The sequence below is a fragment of the Athene cunicularia genome (genome assembly GCF_003259725.1).
Source record: "Athene cunicularia isolate RWA chromosome 7 unlocalized genomic scaffold, athCun1 chr7_part1, whole genome shotgun sequence".
Lineage (NCBI taxonomy): Eukaryota > Metazoa > Chordata > Aves > Strigiformes > Strigidae > Athene > Athene cunicularia.
This window is the reverse complement of record NW_020799107.1, coordinates 35,612,625-35,634,432: the sequence shown is the minus strand read 5'-3', so window position 1 is coordinate 35,634,432 and position 21,808 is coordinate 35,612,625. Positions and strand designations below refer to the sequence as shown.

Below are 21,808 nucleotides of genomic sequence, written 5' to 3'. Positions count from 1 at the left end.
TACTTCAGCTTCATCGCAAACTATTTTCCTGATTTTTTAGGTTGACTCCACCCTCAGGGGAAGAAAAAAAAGTCTCCCCAGAGCAGAATTCAAAGCCTCAATGTTTTACATCCAGCTAACCCTTAAATAATCAATTGGTATTTATTCTATTATCATGAAAAATTCTACAGAAAAAATAATCAACTTAACCTGTATCTTTTCAAGCAACTTTCCTTACCTTGGTGTCACCATACTTTATTCAGGCAAATAGAAATCTTGCAGTATTATTTGCTCATTATATAAAGAGCTACCAGCAAATTCTTCATTGTTCCTTACAGCTTATAGTCCATGTTTCAATTCCTTAACTCTGACAAATAGTATTTCTATTTTCTGGATTTGCTTTAACAAGACATCTCTTGATGCTTATCAAGTACCCATCACACCAAACTGCCCCATTCTGCTACAGGTGCAACTCTCCAGACCTTCAAGTTCCTTACAGAAGAGAAAAATTATACAAAATATGACCATAGCACATTATGTCTGTTCTCTTTATATAGCAGAAAAATATTCTAGTGCAAATCTCTGCATGAGAGAGAGAACAATATGAAAGTTGCAATGAGTATATTGAAAAGTATGTTATAAAAGTATTAGGCTGGAATAAATATTCCGTGCTTACGTCAGTACTATATTGATGTTACTTAAACTAATGCACAGTCTTTTAAAACTGTATCATAGATAAAACTGATTTTGTCTTCAGGAAAATTAGTTTCTACAAGTGATTTCTAAAGGTGTGTAATTGAAGATTAAATACCCAATCCTGCAACTGACTTTAGAAGAGACGGACCATTCCACATCCATATAAAGTTCATTCTGGAATTCAGAATCGGCTTATTAAGTTTTTTAACTATCCTGTTTTACAATACCTAAATTCTGTATGTATTACAACAGAGTAGGAAAACACTCCGACACTTGTTGATGCTTGATAGTACATCTCTTTTGGCATATCTCCAATTGTTCAGCTTTTTAAAGAACCATTCATTCTTTTATGATTATAAAGAAGTGACTATTAAAACTTAAGCAATTACAACTCCTAGTACATGAAGCAAGGGATGTAAAGATTGTTAACGTAAGCTTAAAGTAATTTTTTCTTTTGGTGGCTTTTCTTCCAACTTTAGTGCTTTTATACCCAAATCACTAACAAAGATCCAAATCGTTGCATATATTTTATATTCTTGTGAAGATATTACAAGAAACTTTTTATTTATTTATTTAAAAAGGTCATAAAACTGACCAGTAAGAGATGGCTGCATCGGCTGCATTAAGATGACATTTAAGTGCAAAAGCATATCCTATCACAATCAACGGCTGATTATTTTCTGAAAAAAAAAAATCAGACAAGGTGCATCCTTGGATGCTTTCAGTGTCAAAATTTTTACCATGACAGACACCAACAGAAAGCGCTGTTTTCAGACTTCCTCATGCCTGCTCAGTATGCTTACTAACTTATTAATGGTTTTCTGAGATGTTTTTCTAAGATTTGAAAAGAAAAACTCCCGACAACAAAAAATACATCCCTCCTCCAAGAAACTAAGTGCTTTTCTTTTGCATTTCAAGAGCATTCTTCTCCCCTTAAACAAGGTCAGACCAATTAGTCTTTAAGACTCAATCACACCTAAGCAATTCTTAAAACACGAGCAGAATCCCTCCTTTGGATAACGCATGTTTTAAGTCCAGCATGTTATAGAGAGTCTATTGAAACTGAAATAACAGCAGGAGGAAGAAGACTGCTGGTGGAAAATTTCTGTATATTCTAAGACATAAATAAAAATTAGCTTGTCTCTCTGATTTACATACATGTCACTGCTGAAGATGTTACCAGTCCAGTCACAAGTAAAAACACTGGAATTCAGGATTTTAAGTTCTAGAAGAATTCAAATCCTTGCCTACCTGATATGCCATTCTTGCTGGTGTTCAATAAAGCTACAGACGCTGCAGAAACTCTTTTATTATTCACAGTCTGCCCTGGTTTCCTTGAGGTACATTCTTCGCTATCGCTGTCCTGTAGATTTAGTAGCCTTGGCTGAAAACACTGCAGTCGACATGATCTGATATTGCTTAGTATTTCAGAAAGGGACAGTCTGTTTTCACAACGTTTACTGGAAGCATTGGTCCGTGAAAAATTAGAAGATAAGTCTAAAGTCTGGGAAGAGCTTGAAAAACTGTTCAGCATTTCCGGGTCAATCTGTCTCAAGACAGGATCATGTTCTGTGGATATTCGGTCCATTATAACCCTGGTTAAAGAGGATGGGAAAAAGTGTTAGTTTAACTGTCTCTTTTTATTACTTTTACTCTTTATTCCCCTTCAAAGGATAAAAGTAACGCAACCATACCTTCCACCCCTGCCAATTCGCCTTCTTGCAAATCCTATACATCTTCTTGGAATTGTAAGGGTTGTAAGGCAATGCCTGAACCTCAGTTTGTCCAATTCTGCCAATTCTGAATTTTCATATGAAGAATTAGTTTGGTCCAAACGAGGCTATAAAGAAAAAAGAAAAGACAATTTTGCACTTATTTAGAGTGTAGACTTTGATTAGGTTACTACTAAGTGATTATCACGCACAGGCTACAATATAGAAAATACTGAAAATGCCCACAGAACTACCACATGATTAATATGCTCAGATCATAAAAGAGCCTGGCAGGTTTTAAGGCAAAATACATGAGTTCATGAAACAGAAAATCCTCTTTCCTTGATTAGTCATAAAATCAGATGCTACAACCAAGATACAGAACAAGCCAGAATTAATTTGTTCTACCCAGAAGCACGTAAAACTGCCATGCTCAGACACAGGTGCATCTGGCCCAGTACTTATTGTGACAAAAAGAAAAAAATACCAAGAAGTCTTGTTCATTTATTCAAGATTCTGCTGCGTCACCAGCTGTACAAAAGCAAAGCAACAACAATTCCCAACTCAGCTAGCCTGCAACCTAAGGGGGTAGGTAATTTCAAAAGGGGTTCCTAAATTTGCAGTTTGGTTTTACTCCTGAAACACCTACTGCCCAAGGTAACAGACGCTGATCCCAATGGCCTTTGTTCCAATACACAGCATTCAATTACCAGACCATGACAAAGTATTTTCTGTATCAGCTTACCTTAAGGCATTTTTATTACTCCATGAATATCTTCATTATTATTATGAACTCAAAACTGCATAATCTCTACAAGCAGAAATGCTGTGTGCTGTCTGAAATGCCTTATACGACAGGTTAATACATTTCCATTAATAATCAAATTTTGTGATCAGGTTAAACTTACAGCAATGGCGGTGCTGTAGATTCAATCAATTTATGTTGTTAACCAAAATTCAAATGGCTTCAGTAATTTAAAAAAACCCCTAAAAGGCTAACATTAAGGCTGTTAAATAACCTGTTCTAAACAGAAACGAAAAAGTTACAGAAAAGAATGAAAATACAAGTTTTCAGTCATCTCAACTTCTTTTGGCAAAGGAGTTAACTCATGAGCTAAGGACAAAAATAAAAAAGTAGGATAAATTCTAAGCAAGAGAGAAGCTTCAGCTAACCATCAGGAGCTAAGCAGAAAAGGTGACTAGATTAGCAATCAACAAGTTAAAAAAAGAAGTCACCCAAACTGAAAGAACAAGTTAAGAGGCCACACAAAAAAAAACGGTGGCAAACAGACAAATATAATCTTAAATAACCCGCTAGAAATCTCCTAAAGAAGAGGAGTAGTTAATAATGACACATTCTTGGAAAGATGGAGTTGTCTGTGGTGTTCTGGAAGTGACTGCAACACAGCAGGACACTGCAAAGCTGGCCCAGGAGCAGGTGCCAGCGCACGACCTGTGCAAAGAACTTTCTGTACAACTTGTGTGAGATGGCCGTGCTGGAAATCTGAGTATTCTGGGGCTTCTGAAACAGCCTGCCTAGTGACTAAATGACTTCTCTGTAAGTGGCTCTGAAGGCTACACAATTACACAATTATTTTGTCAGGTAACTTTATTCTTCCCATGGGAAGCAAGCAAAGAAAAGCCAGACCCATTATAGCACTGCGTTGCCAGCCTGAAGCTCCCCAGCTATAAGCACATGCTCAGTAAAAAAAAAAAAAATTCCCTGTCAGTGGTTCTGAGATAACAGGACAGCTATAATTAGTCTCTGTCCTCTGCACAGTCTTGCAATCGCAACCTAATGTTTTGCAATATATCTACAGTTTGCACTGATTTAAAAAGAAAAGTTTGGCTTAACTATTTCATAGAAAAAAAATCCTGGATAGATGAAACCCCTCTGCTTCAACAGCAGACTCTACTCAATGCCCCAGGAGGATCTCTCAGCAGGTGTGAGAACTGGGACAACCAGTACCTAACTCTAACAAGCTCTAAAAGCTGGGAAAAAAGGATATGCTAAGAAAACCGAGGGTGACAAAAAAACCCTCTCCCTTCGTAACAGTGACTGAACTGGTCTGCAGGCAACATATTCTGTTATCTTCAGGTAATCACAGAGGAACAGCACAACAAGAGTAATTATTGTGAAGACTGAAAATTATTGTGGATTCCAAAGTTTTGGTGGCGAAAGTAGGAACAGAAGAACTATTCAATTAGCACTATGCCAATCTGAATTAAGAAAAAAACCAAAAAACCACAAAACCCAAACATAACAAAAACCACCACGCTAAATCCAACAGCAGATAATCTTACAGCATAATACTGGCACCCTGCTCTTCTCCTGAAAGCACAAGGTCCATCAGGATCATTTTCTTCTTCTGCTTCTGATACTGGTGAGGGTACCTAGAACAGAAAACAAAGTCATCTGCCATGTTTATATAACAGAATTTTATTTATTTATTGTACAAGTTTATATGACCTGCCGCACATATATTAAAGACAAGTTTCTCTGAAGCATAGCTTAGAAGAAAAAAACAAACTCAGTTTATGCAAAATCTCGTTTAAATATATATACATCCACTGTTCCACAGTTATTCTCCATTTCAACCTAGACTGGCCAGATTACAGCCAACTGAAATTTCTACCTCCTGTACACTGAGATTCTGTAACAAGAGCATTACCTGCGGGAACTCATCTTCATCTGAACTGTGGAAGTCATACTGTTTGATATCACTCTTGTTGATAACAGGCAAGGGCTCAGCAGAGGGCTGTTGAGGAGTTACTACACACTCTATCTTAGGTTTCTTTAGATACTTCTTCTTTTGACGTACAACATCGGACACCTCCTCCTTTAGAGATGAATGATGAGGATGCTGTTTGTGAAAAAGCAAACAAAAACATTTTAATAAAATAATTAACCTTTCCTCTTCTCATCCCTTAATGACATGACTATTTATCTTCCAAAGCCTCTCAACGTGCAGCATCTGCAGATGATTTCAGACACATAAGGCAAAAATTATTCAAAACAATAAAACCCCCAGAACTTTACCTCCAATTGCCTTTATGGGTATTTATTAATAAACAAACTGAAAGCTTTCAAGCCACAGGACTACCCAAGAGGTCCCTTGCTTTGCAGTTCACTCAATACATTGTAATTGGAAATCCTATTCCAATTATTTTCTGAAATCTTAGTTTTCTATGGCAAGCACTTTCAATTTTCTGAACGGCTCAGATACGTTCAAAAGAAACGATCTAATTTGCTTCATGTTTCTCAGTTTATATTTTTGAAAAGATGTAATGTTATTCACTTTTGCTGTTTAAGATTTTGCCAACATAAACCTTCTGTAGTAAGCAACTCCATCAATATTAAACTGTTCACTTGAACACAAATGCTATTAAACTTCAAAGCTTTTAAATTAAAAGGAAGATTGCTTCACTTGCAAAATTCTCAATTACAAGTAAAAGCCAGTGCAGTTTTGAAAAAGTGTTTAAATTTTCCCCAAATTACCACTTTCAATAAGCGTCTGACTGAAACTAACTCCAGTAATGGAGCTCAGCTTCAGAACCGGAGATGAGAAACACAAGGCCGAACAAAAATTCCTGCCCGAGAACCAAGGCAAGGGATTTGTATTAAATCCAGTGACCACTGGGTGTCGCGGGTGCAAAATACAAATTTCTAAAGGTCTTCAACTCTCCAGCCTTACAGCCAAACATTTTATAACAACTAATATTTCATGTTATTTCCTTGAAAAGCCTTAATTCAAAGCCGGGTGCGTTTTTTTGTTTTTTTTTTTCCTGTCACATTAACAGTGGAACATCAGGTCTTATCCTTTTTCTACACTGTACTCAGTTCAGCAAGCCTAACTATAATGATGACATTAAAATGGCTTGCAGTAGAAACTCGGGTTTCGGTTTATTTGGTTGTTTTGGGGGTTGTTTTTGTTTTCAAAACATGACTGTCTAGGATTTATGTTTCAAAGGAAAGATAACTCCCAAGAAGGACAAGAGATACTTATGGCTTAAGAAACAATTAAAGGAACCATAACACGAAGGAGAAACAAAGATAAGCAGAACTGTTTGTAATAATACAGTTATACTAAGATTGGAAGCAGTTAAATTTGCAATTAATGCTCTTATCAAATGCAAAAAAAACCCCGAAACTTTACTCTTAATTAGCCATTTTACAAACATTAACTCAAGATGGATACATTTGTCAGTATTGCTGGTTATGACTACACTACTATCCTTCACTTAATTCTAGCGGAACTGCACATCACCACAACCAACAACTACAGTCATCATACTCATGGCTAACTAGGATGTTCCAGAAAAAAGTATTTTAATTCTCTTCTGCACAGCTGTGAAGACTGTTCCTCATAGGAAGACGATAATGAGTATATAAAACATTACAACCTGACTCGGTACTGGATCTGAACAGTGACAGAGATTCAGAGTTGCCTCTGATGGTTTTTTTGGGGGGAAGTTTGGTGGTTTTTTGGTTGGGGTTTGGGTTTTTTTGAGTGGAATATGTTTTCTTCATGAGACCAAGTTTAGCATTTCTAATGTGGATTACTCTTATATTACTACTTCTGATGTTACTCACAAGGTCGATTATAAAAACAAAACCAGATCTACTGGGTTTCTGTACAGATTAAAAAAAATGTAAAGAAAGACTTTGTCAAATAGCATTAAGTACAGAGTTCCACAGCTTTGCTAGTTTTAAAAATACAAATTAGGTGACACACAGCAACTCAAGCCTTACGTCCTCCTGTAGGGATTCTCTCAGAGCAGCCTTCCATCCCTTTGCAGAAACTAAACGTTCCCCAATTTGGCCACTCTTTCTTCCACTTTTCTGTGTTTGCTACTTACCTAATACTGAGGGCCAAGCAGTGGCAGATATAAAAACACCTACTCAGTATTACTGAAAAGTGTAGAAGCCTCAGTAATAACAAACTACTACAAATTCCAGTAAGCGTTTTTTAAAACATTAGTTGCTTGCAACTTATTTCAGCTGTCAACAAGATACAGCAGTTGCATTCCTGTGTGTGGAAATGTTACTAATCAAAGATCACTTAACCAGTTCAGAAGAGTTTCTGGAATCCTTTCGTATTCTAGCTGTAATTCACTGAAACCCTTTATTTTCAGGACTATCTTCACATTGAGGGTTAGTCAGTATTCATGGACAACAGTATCAAAAAAAAAAACCCCTCTACAACAGTGCTCTAGTCTCCCTCTGAAGGGAGAAGGGAAAATAATCAACTCTGCAATCTCATGGAGGCCCTGATGTCCTCCCCACCCGTTGGTGTTTACATTCCCTTGCAAGGAAAGGAGACAGAACTGGGAAGGAAAAGGAAGGCTGCTGCAAATGGTGGTTTTCAAAGAAACAAACAGCAATGCCAACCAATCCTTTGAAAACTTTGGTGGGAAAGACAAGGAATGTTAAAGTGGAAGCAAACACAGCAGTCTCCTACGTTCATGTATGGCAGCCTCCTACTCGGTTTTCTGATGCAAACATCTGCTGGGTGTATCCAAAACAATGATGAAACCAATAATGAGAGACTCGCAGCAGAAGCAAGCTTACCTTAACTTTACATTCTTGAACTTTATGATGATTTCCATTATGAAGAGTGGATGGAGTTGTGCTCATCTCTTTTTCAGGTCTATTAAGCTTCACTTCATTGAGGATTTCACCTCCATAATCACCCAAATGGTACCTCAAAAAACACGATTAAAAATATAGTACTGCAATTCCACTGGGAAATGTTTGAAAGCCACAGAACAGGCAAACATAAGCCCCTTTCATTTTAGCTTAAGTTTATGGTGCTGTATCAGTCTTCAGTCACACCCACGTGCAGAAGACCAGCATCCATACAGAAAGAAATTACAGGAGATGTTTTCAAACCTATCTGATGAAAATTAAAACCCTCGTGTTATCAATGACTTTTTACAGATATGATTTGCAATTTTACCTTTTCTCAACAACTTCTAACGTTAAATGCAATAGCTCGCGTTTTGTTTTCTCTCTTCTCTTAATCATCTCCAAAATTGTTATGGCTCTGCTAAACTCTCTTCTTAGTTTCAACATCTTCTCATAAGATGCTTCATCATTCTTCCGATTCTATTGAAAGATTAAATAAATTTTAAGTCAAAGGCAAAACCTGTGAGGTATAAACAGCAAAAAAAGGTTACATAATGCTGCTGCAAGTGAGAATCATACAAGTACACTCAGAAGCAGCTTTTTCTGAAGCATAACCTAGTTGGTAAACAAAGCCACAAAACCAGCTTTCAAGCATGAGCTGAAAAAGACCTTTTCAGCCATTTCCTCCCATGCTTTGTCTGCTCAGATTCTGTATCAACCCAGTGGAAGTTTGTCAGAATAAAGAATTCAAGATTTGGTTCCTAGAACAGTTTTTCCACCTTGATTCTGCACACGATAAGGTTGTGTACAGATGTGTACAAAGTTTATGTAAAAACCTGAGTAACCACGGATTTCCTAGTTCAAATCAATTCATGATACAAATGCAAAACCTGAACTATTTACTCCATGGCAAATGGAAGATTGTTCTCTTTTTTTTTTATAGAAAAATAAGTTTGTAACATACCAAGTCCCACAGCTGCTTGTTTATCTGCCAATACCTACAAACTGCCCCTTGATTTTCAGCTTTCTAGAAAATGGATGGACTGTATGGTGTCTATAGAGAACACACTGATTACACCATTCCATGGGTTTGAAATTTACCTGGGTCATCCACTATTAATAGAGAAATTCAGATCAGAAACTGTGGATACCAATAGGACAGATCCTGCAAGATGCTGGATAGGAATCAAACAGATTTCTATCACTGCGGAGTTTAAAGTGAAAAATTTAAACCAGTAAAGTTTAATAAATTACCTTTCTTGTCTGCATCTTCTCAGTTCTCCTCCGGAAGGCAACGTAAGGGTCGTTGTTGGTGGAGCCATCCCTCTTTTCTTGTTTGATTTGGGGGATGAGAGATGGCCCTCTGCAATTCTTACGCTTTCTTACCCAGTAGTCATATACAGCCTTAATAAGGTAGTCATCCTCATTTAGCAGCAATTTAGCTTCCTGAAGTGTTACAAGCTAGAAGAGAAAATTCAAAAACTGCACTTGAGATAGGGGTGGGATGGTGGCGCAGGGAGAAAGTCACTGCACATTCACATCTCTTGTACATTTTCTAAATAGACTTCTTTTCTAGCACAAGAGAGTAAGGGGAAGAAAAAATGTTGATCTAAATCGAAGTACTTAAGCCACAGTTGCTCTTCCTAAGTTAAACATATTGTTCCCAACCTTCCTGAGCTAGCATCATCATCTCTCAGAAACTTTCATCCAATAGGCTTGAACTTCATCAATTTTTCATGAAATCTGAAAACACTGTTTGAAACAATTACAAGCACAGGATACAGATAACTTACTAGTCTGCAGATGATGGTTTGGGAATCACTTTAATTTGAGTATTATTTTTTTTTCCTAAAAAATTAAGTTTCTTATTGGTTAGCCATTACTAATGTATGATTCTTTGCAGTTTAATGTTGAACCCCCTAGAAGTTTTTACTTTAGACAGAATATATTCTGAAGTAAATTAGTTTCTTAGTTTTTTCCCCAAAAAATGTTTACTTTGTGATTGAAAAGGATAATGACCATCCCTGTTTATTACAGCCCAGAGATACAAAGACATTCACTTCTTAGGTAAGTTATTTCAGTAGTTAAAATACAGGTAATTAAATAGTAACATTTATTTTCCTTTTTATGTTCAGCTTTTTACATGGAAATCGGACTCTAAATAAATGCAAAACCCATCACCGCCTAACTAGTACATTAGTTTAAGATGCTCCTATCACCGAATAAAAAGAAAACAGCATCTCTAGTATTACTTAAAAGAGAGTCAAACAGTACTTCATCTTCCCCGTAATTTGAAAAATATCAACAGAATGGCTTAAATTTGCATTTTTGCAACATGTCAAACTATGTTAAATCTCGTCTCTAGCTGAACATCATTCCATCACTGTGAATATTACTTGAAAATAATTTCAGTCTTGTTTATCCTTTGTTCCCTTTTTCTCCATTAACATACTTCTTAACAAACAACAACAACAAAAAAATCAACTCTGCCTTGAGTACACAGTTCTAGGAAAGTTAAATTTACTCTGCTTGCTGGTTTTTGCAAGTACCACTAGTAACATGGATGCAGAGCCCCTATATTCCTTGCTTCAATCAGGTTATCAAAATACTCAAGAGGAATGTCTGGAACACTCTCCAAGGTGGGGAAGGCATTCCCACCAGCATCCTTTATATGATATTTCAGACGTAAGTCATGTAAACTGTGAATGAATTGTGTCACAGCCCCAAGAGGGATTTGAGAGCATTATAACCCCATGTGGGGAAGGAATCTGCCAGGCAGCCAAGCTTCTTTCTTTCCCAGGCTCCAATAACCTGCAAGAGTTGGTTTTATCTTACCATTCCTAACACAGGAGCTCAGGACAGAGCTATTCAACATCAGCCGAAAATTTTCTGTAGCCCAAAAGCAGGGTAAGAAGCTTGAACACACACATCGTGATCCCTGAAGTCAGGCAGAAAACACTACACAGGAAATCCCACAGAAATTTCATCTGCAAAGAGGGATTTCTCCTTACACACCTTACCTTCGAGAGGGAGCCTATGTTCTAAGAATCAATTACAATGCTTGAGGTACACGGAAGATCTTTTCTGTCATGGACTTCCTTAAATAAGCACTTTCTGGTTCAAAATACTCTTCACCTCTGTAATGCTTCAGTGTTAGTTGCATTTAAGGGAAAGAAAAAGGGGCAGCTGCCTACAGAGAAAAACCCACATTCTTAACATTTTATTTTAGTAAAACATCTTTCAGTTTTCATTACTCAAGCAATGAAAAATGAAACCAGCATAAGAAGGATGTAAATTAACCTTGAAAAGCGATAACTAGAACTGCTTTAACTGAAAGCCAAAACAGGGCTTTCCACATCAAAGCTTTAAGCGATCCGAGTACCACATGTTCAACAAGTATCCAGTGGACTCTGCCATTTTTTCCTTCACATCCCATCTTCTTAGCATAGTAAGAAATCGTTACCTATTCCTCGTTAAAGTTCCTCTGAGATGTAGAGAAGAGCACATTTTGGCCTCTTAACACACAGCACTGAATTAAACCAGGTTAAGTAATTGATGCAGAGTTATGGATCCTGCAATGGATTTTCCACTCCTGAAAAACATCCACCTCGCTGAGAAATAACTGTTACCTATTTTGAACTTGCCTTTCAGAAACTGATCCTTCAGATGTAATTTTTGAGTAATGTTTTGGGTTTTCACTGGCCTCCTGGAACACCTCAGGAACTGACTATTAAGGTACTGGTACCCTTCTAATAAAATAAGTGGCTAAATACTAAATAATTCTTCTAAGGCAAGGAAGCCAGCCTCCAAGTCTGAACTGGAGTGTAACTTACTTACTTGCATATGTGCAGCTTCTACTACAGGGGCACAATCTGAACAAATGCTTTACTTCACTGCCTGTGCTTTTACATTTCCAACCTTCAAACATCAACAGAAGTCAGTGGCCAAGAGAAACAAAGAATGTGGATTCTCACATGTGTTTATATCCAAATCTATACACCTATCAATTACTACAAGCTTCTTCCATACCAACACAGGTAAAACAAGATGTTGTAAACTGACCTAACACAGTGGTCAGGAATTAAAATTTAAAAACAACTTCCCCCAATCAGCCCCCCAAAACTCCCTCCCCACCTGGTTACCAATGCTGACCATCAGAGACAGCAATATGACTTCTGTGTAACTGCAGACTCACACAAACACACTTACCCTGTTGGTAGGAAATCAAACAAACTGCAAATCAAACAAAAAAAACCCCACCCAGAACCACCCCACCAGAAAACTCAGAAATCAAAAACTCTCAGCGATTTCTGAACACGGTACAATACCTGACTAGAACTGGCTTTTTCGAGTCTGTCAACCATTATTTCAAACTGCAGCGGCTTGATTTCCATCTTCCGATTTAGTCTGTTCAGTAAGGTTTCATCCTCGGAGTCCATATCATAATCTGGCTGCTCATTGTCCAGATTGAAGGCTGAAACAAAAACATACACGCACAAAAGAATTGAAATGCTTGATAAATAACAGGCTATGGAATTACAGAAGAGTGCATCTGACAATCAGAAATGAAAAGCAATTGATAAAAATTTCAGGTTGGCCTATCTCTGCCATAACACTTATTTCTTTACACTAAAGAAAGTTTCCCCATGTAACAGCTGCAAGACAGTAATTAGAAGTTGCTTGTCTCCGACTTCTAATATGAGGGGAATCAAAGAAGTTTCATTTTATTTTAAGTGGCTTGAAGGGGTGACAGAAAAAAAGCTTTGGTTTTACAAATACCATAGAGGCATAGAAGCTTTAATGTGTCTTTGCAAAACAAGAGCAAAAATGCTTCTTAATGCTGTTGTTAGAATACAACTCCTCCAGAATATCACGGTAAGATTCTTAACAATTAAGATAATTTTCCATCAAATCCCAGACTTGTAGAAAACGCACTTAAATTCCACTATAATTTCAGTTGCCCGTTTCTAAATAGTTCAAACAACCTAGAGTCTTAAAATACTTAAGACTAAATTTTTTCCTTCCCCCCACCCCCCCAAGTAACTGTGCAACAAACTGTAAAAACGCTAGACCAGTCCTGTGGGAATCGTTACTTTTTCCCCAAAGCCAACTCAACTCTAGATGTAGAACCTGAATATTCCTCCATACTTTCCAAATAGCAAGCTCCTGACTTCACAGCAAAGCTCAAGTCTTCATTGCAGATTGCAATATTCATTTTCCATACTTAGGCAGTTCCTGGCTCTACTAAAAGCAGAAGGAAATTACCATTCAGATAACATAGCAGAAACTAAATTTTACAAGTATGGGCAAATTGCATACAACAGCAAGAATTCTTAATATGAAATGTTAATTGTACCTAATAAAACCTTGAAGAGGTAAAACACTTATTACAACACTCCAAATAATTCAATCAACAAGTTACTGTATTAACAGCAGTGAAGGCTTGTTGAAATATATTCAGTTCTTATTAGACAAACAGCACTATCTTTAGGCTCTTAACTCACGGCTGTATCTCAGCGCTCACTTAAAGAAAACCTCTGCTGCTGAGCTGCCTGGTGTGCTTTGAGGGGACCTCAAAACAGAAAGATCAGGAGCTAACAAAAAATGATTTAAAAAAATAGATATATCTTTGATAGTATTTTCTCTCCCATGGCCTGACCAGTCAACAAACAGGTAGTAACTATCGTGTTCTTTCCATATCTCAGACTAGCTCAAGACCACTCTCTGAACTTCACTGCAATACCAGCACTTAATCTCTGGCTATGTGTGGAAACTCCATCAGACAGAGCTGAGAAGCACTAATAAGGAGTTCCTTACCATTTTCAGCTGCAAACTGCTACCTCTGAGAAGTGACAGTGTTCCCCTGTACCAACTCTGACAACACTTAGTCAGAAGGCTTCTCTGGCCTCACACACACACACTGTAGACATACTACAAAAATTTATTTCAAGAAGAAATTAATAATAACAGGCTGTAACAATGGGTTAAGTGGAATTATTAATATTGATTCAATAATGCAAACTGCATGACAACTTTAAGATACTGCCATTGGGCATGTGACCCACAGCTCTCCCCCTAACAATTAACAACTGTGTATTGGACTTAAGCTACAGCTTGTAACACTGGAGCCTGCTTCTCTGCTGGCACTCCGCAGGAATCCAAAGTTCTGAGATGAAAACTGACATAGAACTATTAATTAAAAAAAAATAAAAATCTGTAAAACTGCATTAAGAATATCACCAGGCAGGCCTATGCACTTGAGAGAAGAGAGAGACTGTTACAGTCACTGGAGTGACCAACACATGATCCTGTTCAGAGCTGAACAGCCAGTGACTAACCAAATACCAATGGACTAGCCGCCAAGTATTGGTGCCGGACTTGAAACCAGTATCACCTTCAGCTCCTGTAAGCTCTGCTCCAACTTCTCCTATGTGGTTTCAGCAGGACTCCTGGGAGCAGGGAGTGTTGGCACCGATTCCGCATCACGTCAGCCACACGCTGAACTGGGGCCAACTGTCCCACCTGAGCTGTGACCCTCACACTCCTTCACCCCAACTTCCAACACTGGAAAAAGCTCTCTCATACAGCACTGACCACTGTTCAAACGTGGACCAAGTCTGTCTGAATCTACCTGTTATCCTCAGGAGTTTCAAAACTCTTCAGAGCCCTCCCAAGGCCAGTCCAACCTTGGCAGCTCATACTTCTCCTACAGAATGATGCCCAATATTGCACTTCCCCTCCACTACAATCTGTAATTCAATGACCTCTTAAGCATAAACTGCCACTTTCACCAGACAGGAAATTGCAAAAGTTTCCGCCAGCCTAAGACTATCTCCAGAGCCTACAAAACTTCAAAAACCTAATGTACACTGCAAATCACATTTCAAATGACTCTGCTCAAAGGAGAGGGCCAACATTTTCCAGATATTCTCATCATTTTGGAAGAGTTCTCCTAACAATAAAGCAGGTCCCTCTACTCCAAAACACAGGTGTTTAACTGTGTTCTGACAGCTGATAGGAGAATGCACAGAAATCCATTTAAGTCCAGAAAAGGCACTGCTTGATCACCCTCAGACAGATGTTGATCTTGCACCCAAACAAATGTCAACTTATTACCTGTCAGTAGATAACTCAGTCATCCCTTGCAAACAAAGTGTTTCAAGTCAATTTTTCTAAACCAGAGTATCTGTGAGGAGGAGGATCTCTCTGACAGAGAAGATGTGAGGCTGTTCACCCATAGTTGTAAGCATAAACTTGCCTTCATTTCCAGAATGAGAAAGAACAACCCTGGGAGTTCTGGAACTCCACACCTCCCTGAACCACCTTCTAGAACTAACTCAGGCTCGAGCAAGACGCAACTAGCAGGAGACACTATGATTAGCAACAAGAAAAGAAAAAAACCCAACCATTCCATTGACAAGCAACTTGAAAGACCAACCATCCTCAGGAACGCACTGCGAATATTAGTGGCAGGAAGGCAAGTTCTCCGTCTTGAATAGAGAAGGCAGCTTACTGCACTGCCCACACCTAAAGCGACCCTCTGGCCCACCTCAGCAGGTGCCTCCCTCTCCTGCTCACTGTTAGCAAGCTGAACCAGTTTGCAGAGGTATCCAAGAAGCACCAAAACCAGTTCAAGACACAAAGAGGTGTATGCAACCAGAAGTGTAACAGGGAAGAAGAGTGGACCCTCTTCTGGCTGTTATGTTAGCTCATCTGCCCCTGCAAACCACTGGCTAAGTACCAGGTCAAGTCCATTTAATTTCATACATAAATTATTTGCTGATAAAACATCAGCTCTCTTAGCAGTCAGTTTAAGACTTCAGGAATAACAAAGTGCTGAAAAACTGGAAAATGGGAAAAACTGTAATCATTTAAAAAAAAAAAAACAGAACTCCACCCTTGATTTCAACTCTACAAAACTATTTTGACAAATAACCAAAATGACCAGATAAAAAGTCTCCAACATGTACTTGCCAGGAACAAGTTACACTGAATAAATCTCATTTTCTTATACAAAAAAGATACTAGTACTGTGAGAACAGTAGTAGCCCTTGTCACATATCCTGCTTTTCACACCTCCTAGCAATGCTGCTCTTTTGCTAGCAGCGCTTCTCATGCTGTCATGATCTGTTGCTATCAACGGAGTTCATTTAAAAGAAAGGGGGATTACACGGAGGCCGCAGTGAAGCAGCACTGAAGCAGTGGACCTCTTACATTCCACCTCCTCCTTCAATGCAGAAAGGAAGGCCACAAAGTCTCAGCAGGAGGTCTGCAAGTCTGAGGAAATGCAAGGTTATCGCTCTTCCTTTAACTGCTGTATGCAAATTATAAGGAGTTAATCGACCTGAAGCTAGGTCACCACAGCTCCGGGACACTTGCAGAAGTGCCCTCCTTCCCTGAAGTTCTTCTGACGCTGCTCTCTGAAACGTACTTTCAGTGACATCCTTAATCATCCATCAGTTGCCTTCTTTTCCCCAGTACTGAGCGAACTGTACTGTTCCAGAAAAGGCCATTTTTCATCCTGGAGTTGGCCTCTGGTATGGCAGCTTGCTGGCTTCAGAAGCCATCACAAGACGCAGGTGGTTTGTGTGCTGTGTGACGTTATTATCCATCACCACCCTGTGTTTCTGCCCCTGCCATAGCAACAGATGTAACTGTTCATTCACGCCTGCAGGAATTAGTGAAGAACTAGACTCAGGCACCAAAAGCACTGTATTTCAGACATCCTGAGACTAGTCAGTGTTTTAAGAACCACCAAGCTAGTTCATGTAGTTAAAACCGGATCATCTACATCCCTTCCTCCTAGTAATTCCTGAGAGATTCTTGTGATTGATTGATAAATCTGTTTTTCCTATTCCAAAACTTCTGCACTGCATGCTTCTTCAGCACACTGTTGGACAGGGCCCTGGTGATCCTACCAGTAAAATTTACCTCCTATGAATGCACAGAACTTGTTGGCTTGCTAACTGCTGTTGCAAAACCAACATCCTAGTTTACAACCTCTGTGCTTTAACCACTCCGGATGGCAGCACCTGTCAGAGGGATTTGCTTTTGTTTACTCGAGCTCCCCTAGGAACCGAGTTTATACTAACTTACAGAAATGTAATTTGTTTTTAAGTTACATTAAATTGGGTTTAACTTAACTGAATTAACTAATTTTATTTAGCTAACTAAATTAAGGCTGTGGTTCCACAGTCATTTTAAGCTGACCTAGGCGTGAGTTACTGCTGAAACAAGGGGCTCCACTCACTTCCCTCTCCAGCAAGCCACGTTCCCACCACCTTGCTTCTGCCAACACCAGCAACCATGTAACTACCCAAGACAGAAAACTGAAAAATACAGAGCTTCACCTACCCAAAAAAAGATAAACTTTCTGCCAGGTCACTTCCCTGAGTTAGCTCACCCGTGAGCACAACTGCCATCAGAAAGGTGCTGGCAATAAGAAAGGAGTGGGCAGTGTTGATCCTGAGAGCAGCAGGTACTTCTGTGCTGACCAAGAGCAGATGAACCACCACATCATGGTAATTAAATTCCAAGGAGTACCAGTGCAGCAAAACACCACCTCAACAGCAAGCCTGCAGCACCGAAATACCTCAGGAAGGGAGTTATCATGCAAATACCCATTTTACATAGCCAGGCTGCAAGCCCACAGCCCCAACAGCTCCTGCTACAGCATCCTCTAATAATATGGAACACACTAGGAAGAAGAAATGACCAGCTCTCAACTACATTAAATGCACACACTTCACTCTTTTTGGAGGGACTAGAGCTCATCCACACAACTTCCTGAAGATTACCTGACCTCTACTGCAAGAATTTGACCGCATTACTGTTTTGCCAGTTATCAGGCCTAGCATAAAGGACACAGCCAGCATCAAGATAAACCAATAACCAAATTGTATTTGATACAAAAGGGTCAGTACATGGGTGAGCACTGGGGGTACAAACAAGTCAGGTTATACATAATCGACATCAATCCCACTGACCCCAACAATGACACCACACGACCAACAACGGGTGGGATAAACAGTGACATGCAGTCTCCCATAGAAGGGATGGGAGCAACCAGGTCAACAAGCCAAACACATCAGATCAAGGAAGCCACATACTGAATCCCTACACAGCCCGCGTTTACAAAAGCCAGACCTGAGTGGAGCCCAGTCCCAGGGAGGCGGGAGGTCCTTCCCCAACAGGGAACTCTGCCCAGGGCACCCCCCTCGCACACAGACACTGCCCCTCCTGCGAGGGGTCCCGGCTGTTATCCCTGCGTGGGACACCTGACCTTGGGTTACTCCCTGCGGGACCCCTGGGGCTCCTTTACCCAATGGCTCTGTCTGCCAGGCCCCACCCTGGGGGGGAGCCTGAAGGGAAACTCACCCCCCTTGGGAAGGGCTGGGGGGATCACCCAGATGTCAGCCTGAATCTGGGGTTGGGGTTGAAACCCCAGCATTTCAATTACTTAGGATAAAGCATTAGTTTGGTATTGTTACCCTCTATATACACACATAGGTAAAACACATATATATATATACACACATTAACAACATATTTTTTGCTCCATTCTTATTGTTTCCATTAGGGACACTAATTTTTCTTATATGCACATAGCTATAACTCTAACTTACTCTCTTTGCTGTGCATTAATAACTTACAAAGCATCTCCACATTACCGAAACTACAAACATTCTTGGAAAATTATTAAGCATGCTGGAATAATTAAGAGTAGTTCAAGCCTTTTGTTTCATGTTCAGTTCAAAGTCACAGAGTTGGTGCTAACTAGGTCAACTAATACCTGGAACTATGCTTACTCGTGAATTTCATGCCCCAAAGAAATTAACTTTTCTCTGCTTGGAACCACTGGTCCAACTAAAAGAATTATACTGGTAAAGTTAAAAATATTAAAATCCTTGACTATCAGATCAGCAACATAATTTGCTAGAAATAACCACCAGTAAGCATGAATTAGAGTATGTGGCCTCTTGGCATCTATCGGTTTACATAACCTCCCTGGCCAAAGCAAGTATTGTTGCTATTTGTGCTTTTAGCATTAAAACAGAATTTCTAAGCAGTTTATGTAGCATAAAGCTGCCTTGTATCACACCTACTCCAACCAGAATATGTGGGAAAAATTATCTTGGAGCAGTATCTGATGTTTATCTTCAGCTCAAATACCTTCTGTAATTCTGTCCAGAAAGACTCTTAGTCTCAACAAAACAAAGAACATTTTGACATAATACATTTATCACTTTTAGACATGTTTATTAACAATATTTACAGTGTTTCTGGCAACATCCAACAAAGAGAAGAATAAAATACATTCCTCATTCAGCAGCTTCATTTCAGTTCATTCAACCTGCCTTGCTTGCAGGTTTGTTTCTTCTATTAAGGACAGAAACACTTAATTTTCTCTACCTCATTTCTCCCATCACTAGCATGATCTCTGCTGTACCACAGAAGATCTTGAGCATGATTTCCAAAAATTTGTTACTTTGTAAATACATGGAAAAAATAGGAGACTTCACCACATTGGTGAGAAATGATGCAAGGATCTTCAGTACACAGCTGGGTTTGGGCTGAAGAGTCTTTGCCTAACTTCAGTTATGTCTATGAGCAGAAGACACAGAAACATAAAATGCTGTCTCTGCTCAAGTCTACACACACATCAACAGCCTTGTCTGAAGCAGCTGAAAAAAGTCTGTGAGAAACAGATTATTTACACGCTCTGCCTGGCAAGATGAAGTTCACTGAGATCAATAATGTCTGCACAAACCCCAAAACTTAACAACTGAGGACCACATTCTTGTTCAAGGTGCTTTAGCATAACTCTGTCAGTAGTCTTTCCAACACAAGTAAGAACCAAAAACATGAACCTGTGCTGAGAAGTTTTCTCTGTAGAGACCCAGGACCGAATTTATGCTTTACTGTAAGGACTGACAAGCCGCTGCAATGATTGAATCGAAGGTTTGGCTACAAGGGTAACTCCTGGGAGAAGTCTAAGTCACAAAATAACCCCCTAGAACCATACACTGCAAAGGTAAAACATGATTTGAGTGCCAAGGAACAACTGAACTATGTGTGAGTCACATCAACCAAAAAAGGTGTCAGAACAAATCCAGAGACCACTGTAACTAACAACAACTTCAGATTAATTAGATCTTTTAAGACACAGGAAGCTAAATTCATGCAAAAGAATACTCCCTTTTAGCTCAGAGTTCCCTACAGAAAGGAAACACTCTACAATTTTAGCAAAACACAGGAAAGTATCTATTACCCACAGCCCAAAACACACCCATATGCTACGGCAAATAGTTTGAACTCCACTGTTAGCACAGTTGAAACAGAGCCTTCAAGAACTCTAACTATACTCAGTAGAATGAAGGCTGATTTCATTACAAAAACTCTTTTTATTTTATTGATCTCCATTATACAGAATTTTTCAGTCAAGGGGCATTCCAGACTCACTCAGAGAGCAAGACAAGCCCTCTTCCACTCTTTGCATTAATAGAAGCAACTAGGCGGCAGCTAGGCTAGCTCAGTTATCCTGTCTCATAATTAGGAAAAAAAAAAAATATTGATCCACAATACTGGATGGCCAACAGACAGGGTAAGGCTAGACAGCTACTGTACATGGACATACAGCATCAGCACTGAGCCCATACACAAATACGGCAGGAAAAACCTCACATTTACCTTCAACCTTACGTTCTTCCAGAACTTGAAAAAGAAATGCTGGAATTTATGTATGTAAAACACCCTTGGATTTTTGAGTCCTCCCACTTTCTGAATATTGTAGCAACTTTGTCTGCAATATCGTTTGAAGACTGCTTAACTTAAAGGGCAGGGGGGAAGGAACAACGAAACCAACATTAGTTAACTTACGTTGAATGTGAATGAACTGCTTTGGTTGCTTAAACTCTCCTTTATACAAACGATTGTAATAGTTGACATTGCTTTCCGCTTCAGGGACTGGGATAACCATGCTCTCTTTCTTTTCTCTGAAAACTTGTTGTGCTGAGATAGCCCGTTGCAAATGATGTTCCTGCAAGAGGAAAATTTAAGTGTTTATTTAGGTATCAGTATATAGAAGTGCATACAAAGACAGTCAGCCTTTTCTCCTACTGTTCTCCTGGTGTTCTACAGGAGACCCAGATAAAAGAGTTGAGGCTTTGGTGTATTTTAGAGGACAGCAGGACGATTGGTTCCAGGCTGGAAACAGAAGATGTGTTCTCCATCATTTAGTACACAGTGGGATTCCTAACTGAGAGGAATCTTAGAGCTCCAGTGAACGCAAGGCACGACCACAAATAGATGAAAAGAACATTTGGTTCAGACAATAGCATACACCTTCTACCAGACTGGGAAAAAGTCAAACATTCAAACTACACAAAATAACCTTAGTACAAAATTAAGGCTGGTATAAGCCAAACTCATCAAAACCTGTCACAGAGAAAACTTACGCAAGATCAGTTAACAGATGCATAGCGAGTCCTTTAAAGTTGTATAAGCAAGAGATTCAAATCAAAGGAATAAATAATTTCATCATTCCTGTCTACCCAGCAATTCTTACTGGCTTGTTTTCCTTAGAAGTTCAGCTAGTTAAGAGCAACAGAAAGAGTAGTCCTCACAGAGTAGCACCTGAAAAGCACAGACTCCTTGAACAGGTATCGCTTCATTTTGTTCTTCCAGGACAGGAGTCAATTGCTACAGAATCATTTCAGGTAAAACACAGATCGCAATGTGTATATTAATTTACAAAGATTTTTTTTCCCCCACAATTTTATTCATTAACTCG

At 39.1% G+C, this 21,808-nt stretch overlaps 1 protein-coding gene across 1 annotated transcript in view; it reads right to left on the bottom strand.

The window, feature by feature from the left end:
- The window catches only part of EPC2 (enhancer of polycomb homolog 2), a 32,084-nt gene extending 11,034 nt beyond the window's left edge, over window positions 1-21,050 (bottom strand). Inside the window, exons 1-9 of the mRNA XM_026852935.1 lie at window positions 20,896-21,050; window positions 12,345-12,490; window positions 9,271-9,477; window positions 8,348-8,496; window positions 7,960-8,092; window positions 5,060-5,251; window positions 4,692-4,781; window positions 2,370-2,515; window positions 1,927-2,270 (exon numbers count right to left, since the gene is read on the bottom strand). Of these exons, the coding sequence (XP_026708736.1) occupies window positions 1,927-2,270; window positions 2,370-2,515; window positions 4,692-4,781; window positions 5,060-5,251; window positions 7,960-8,092; window positions 8,348-8,496; window positions 9,271-9,477; window positions 12,345-12,490; window positions 20,896-20,995 (1,507 nt within the window). The 5' untranslated portion in view covers window positions 20,996-21,050. The remainder of the gene's footprint in view (window positions 1-1,926; window positions 2,271-2,369; window positions 2,516-4,691; window positions 4,782-5,059; window positions 5,252-7,959; window positions 8,093-8,347; window positions 8,497-9,270; window positions 9,478-12,344; window positions 12,491-20,895) is intronic.
- Window positions 21,051-21,808: the final 758 nt, after the last annotated feature.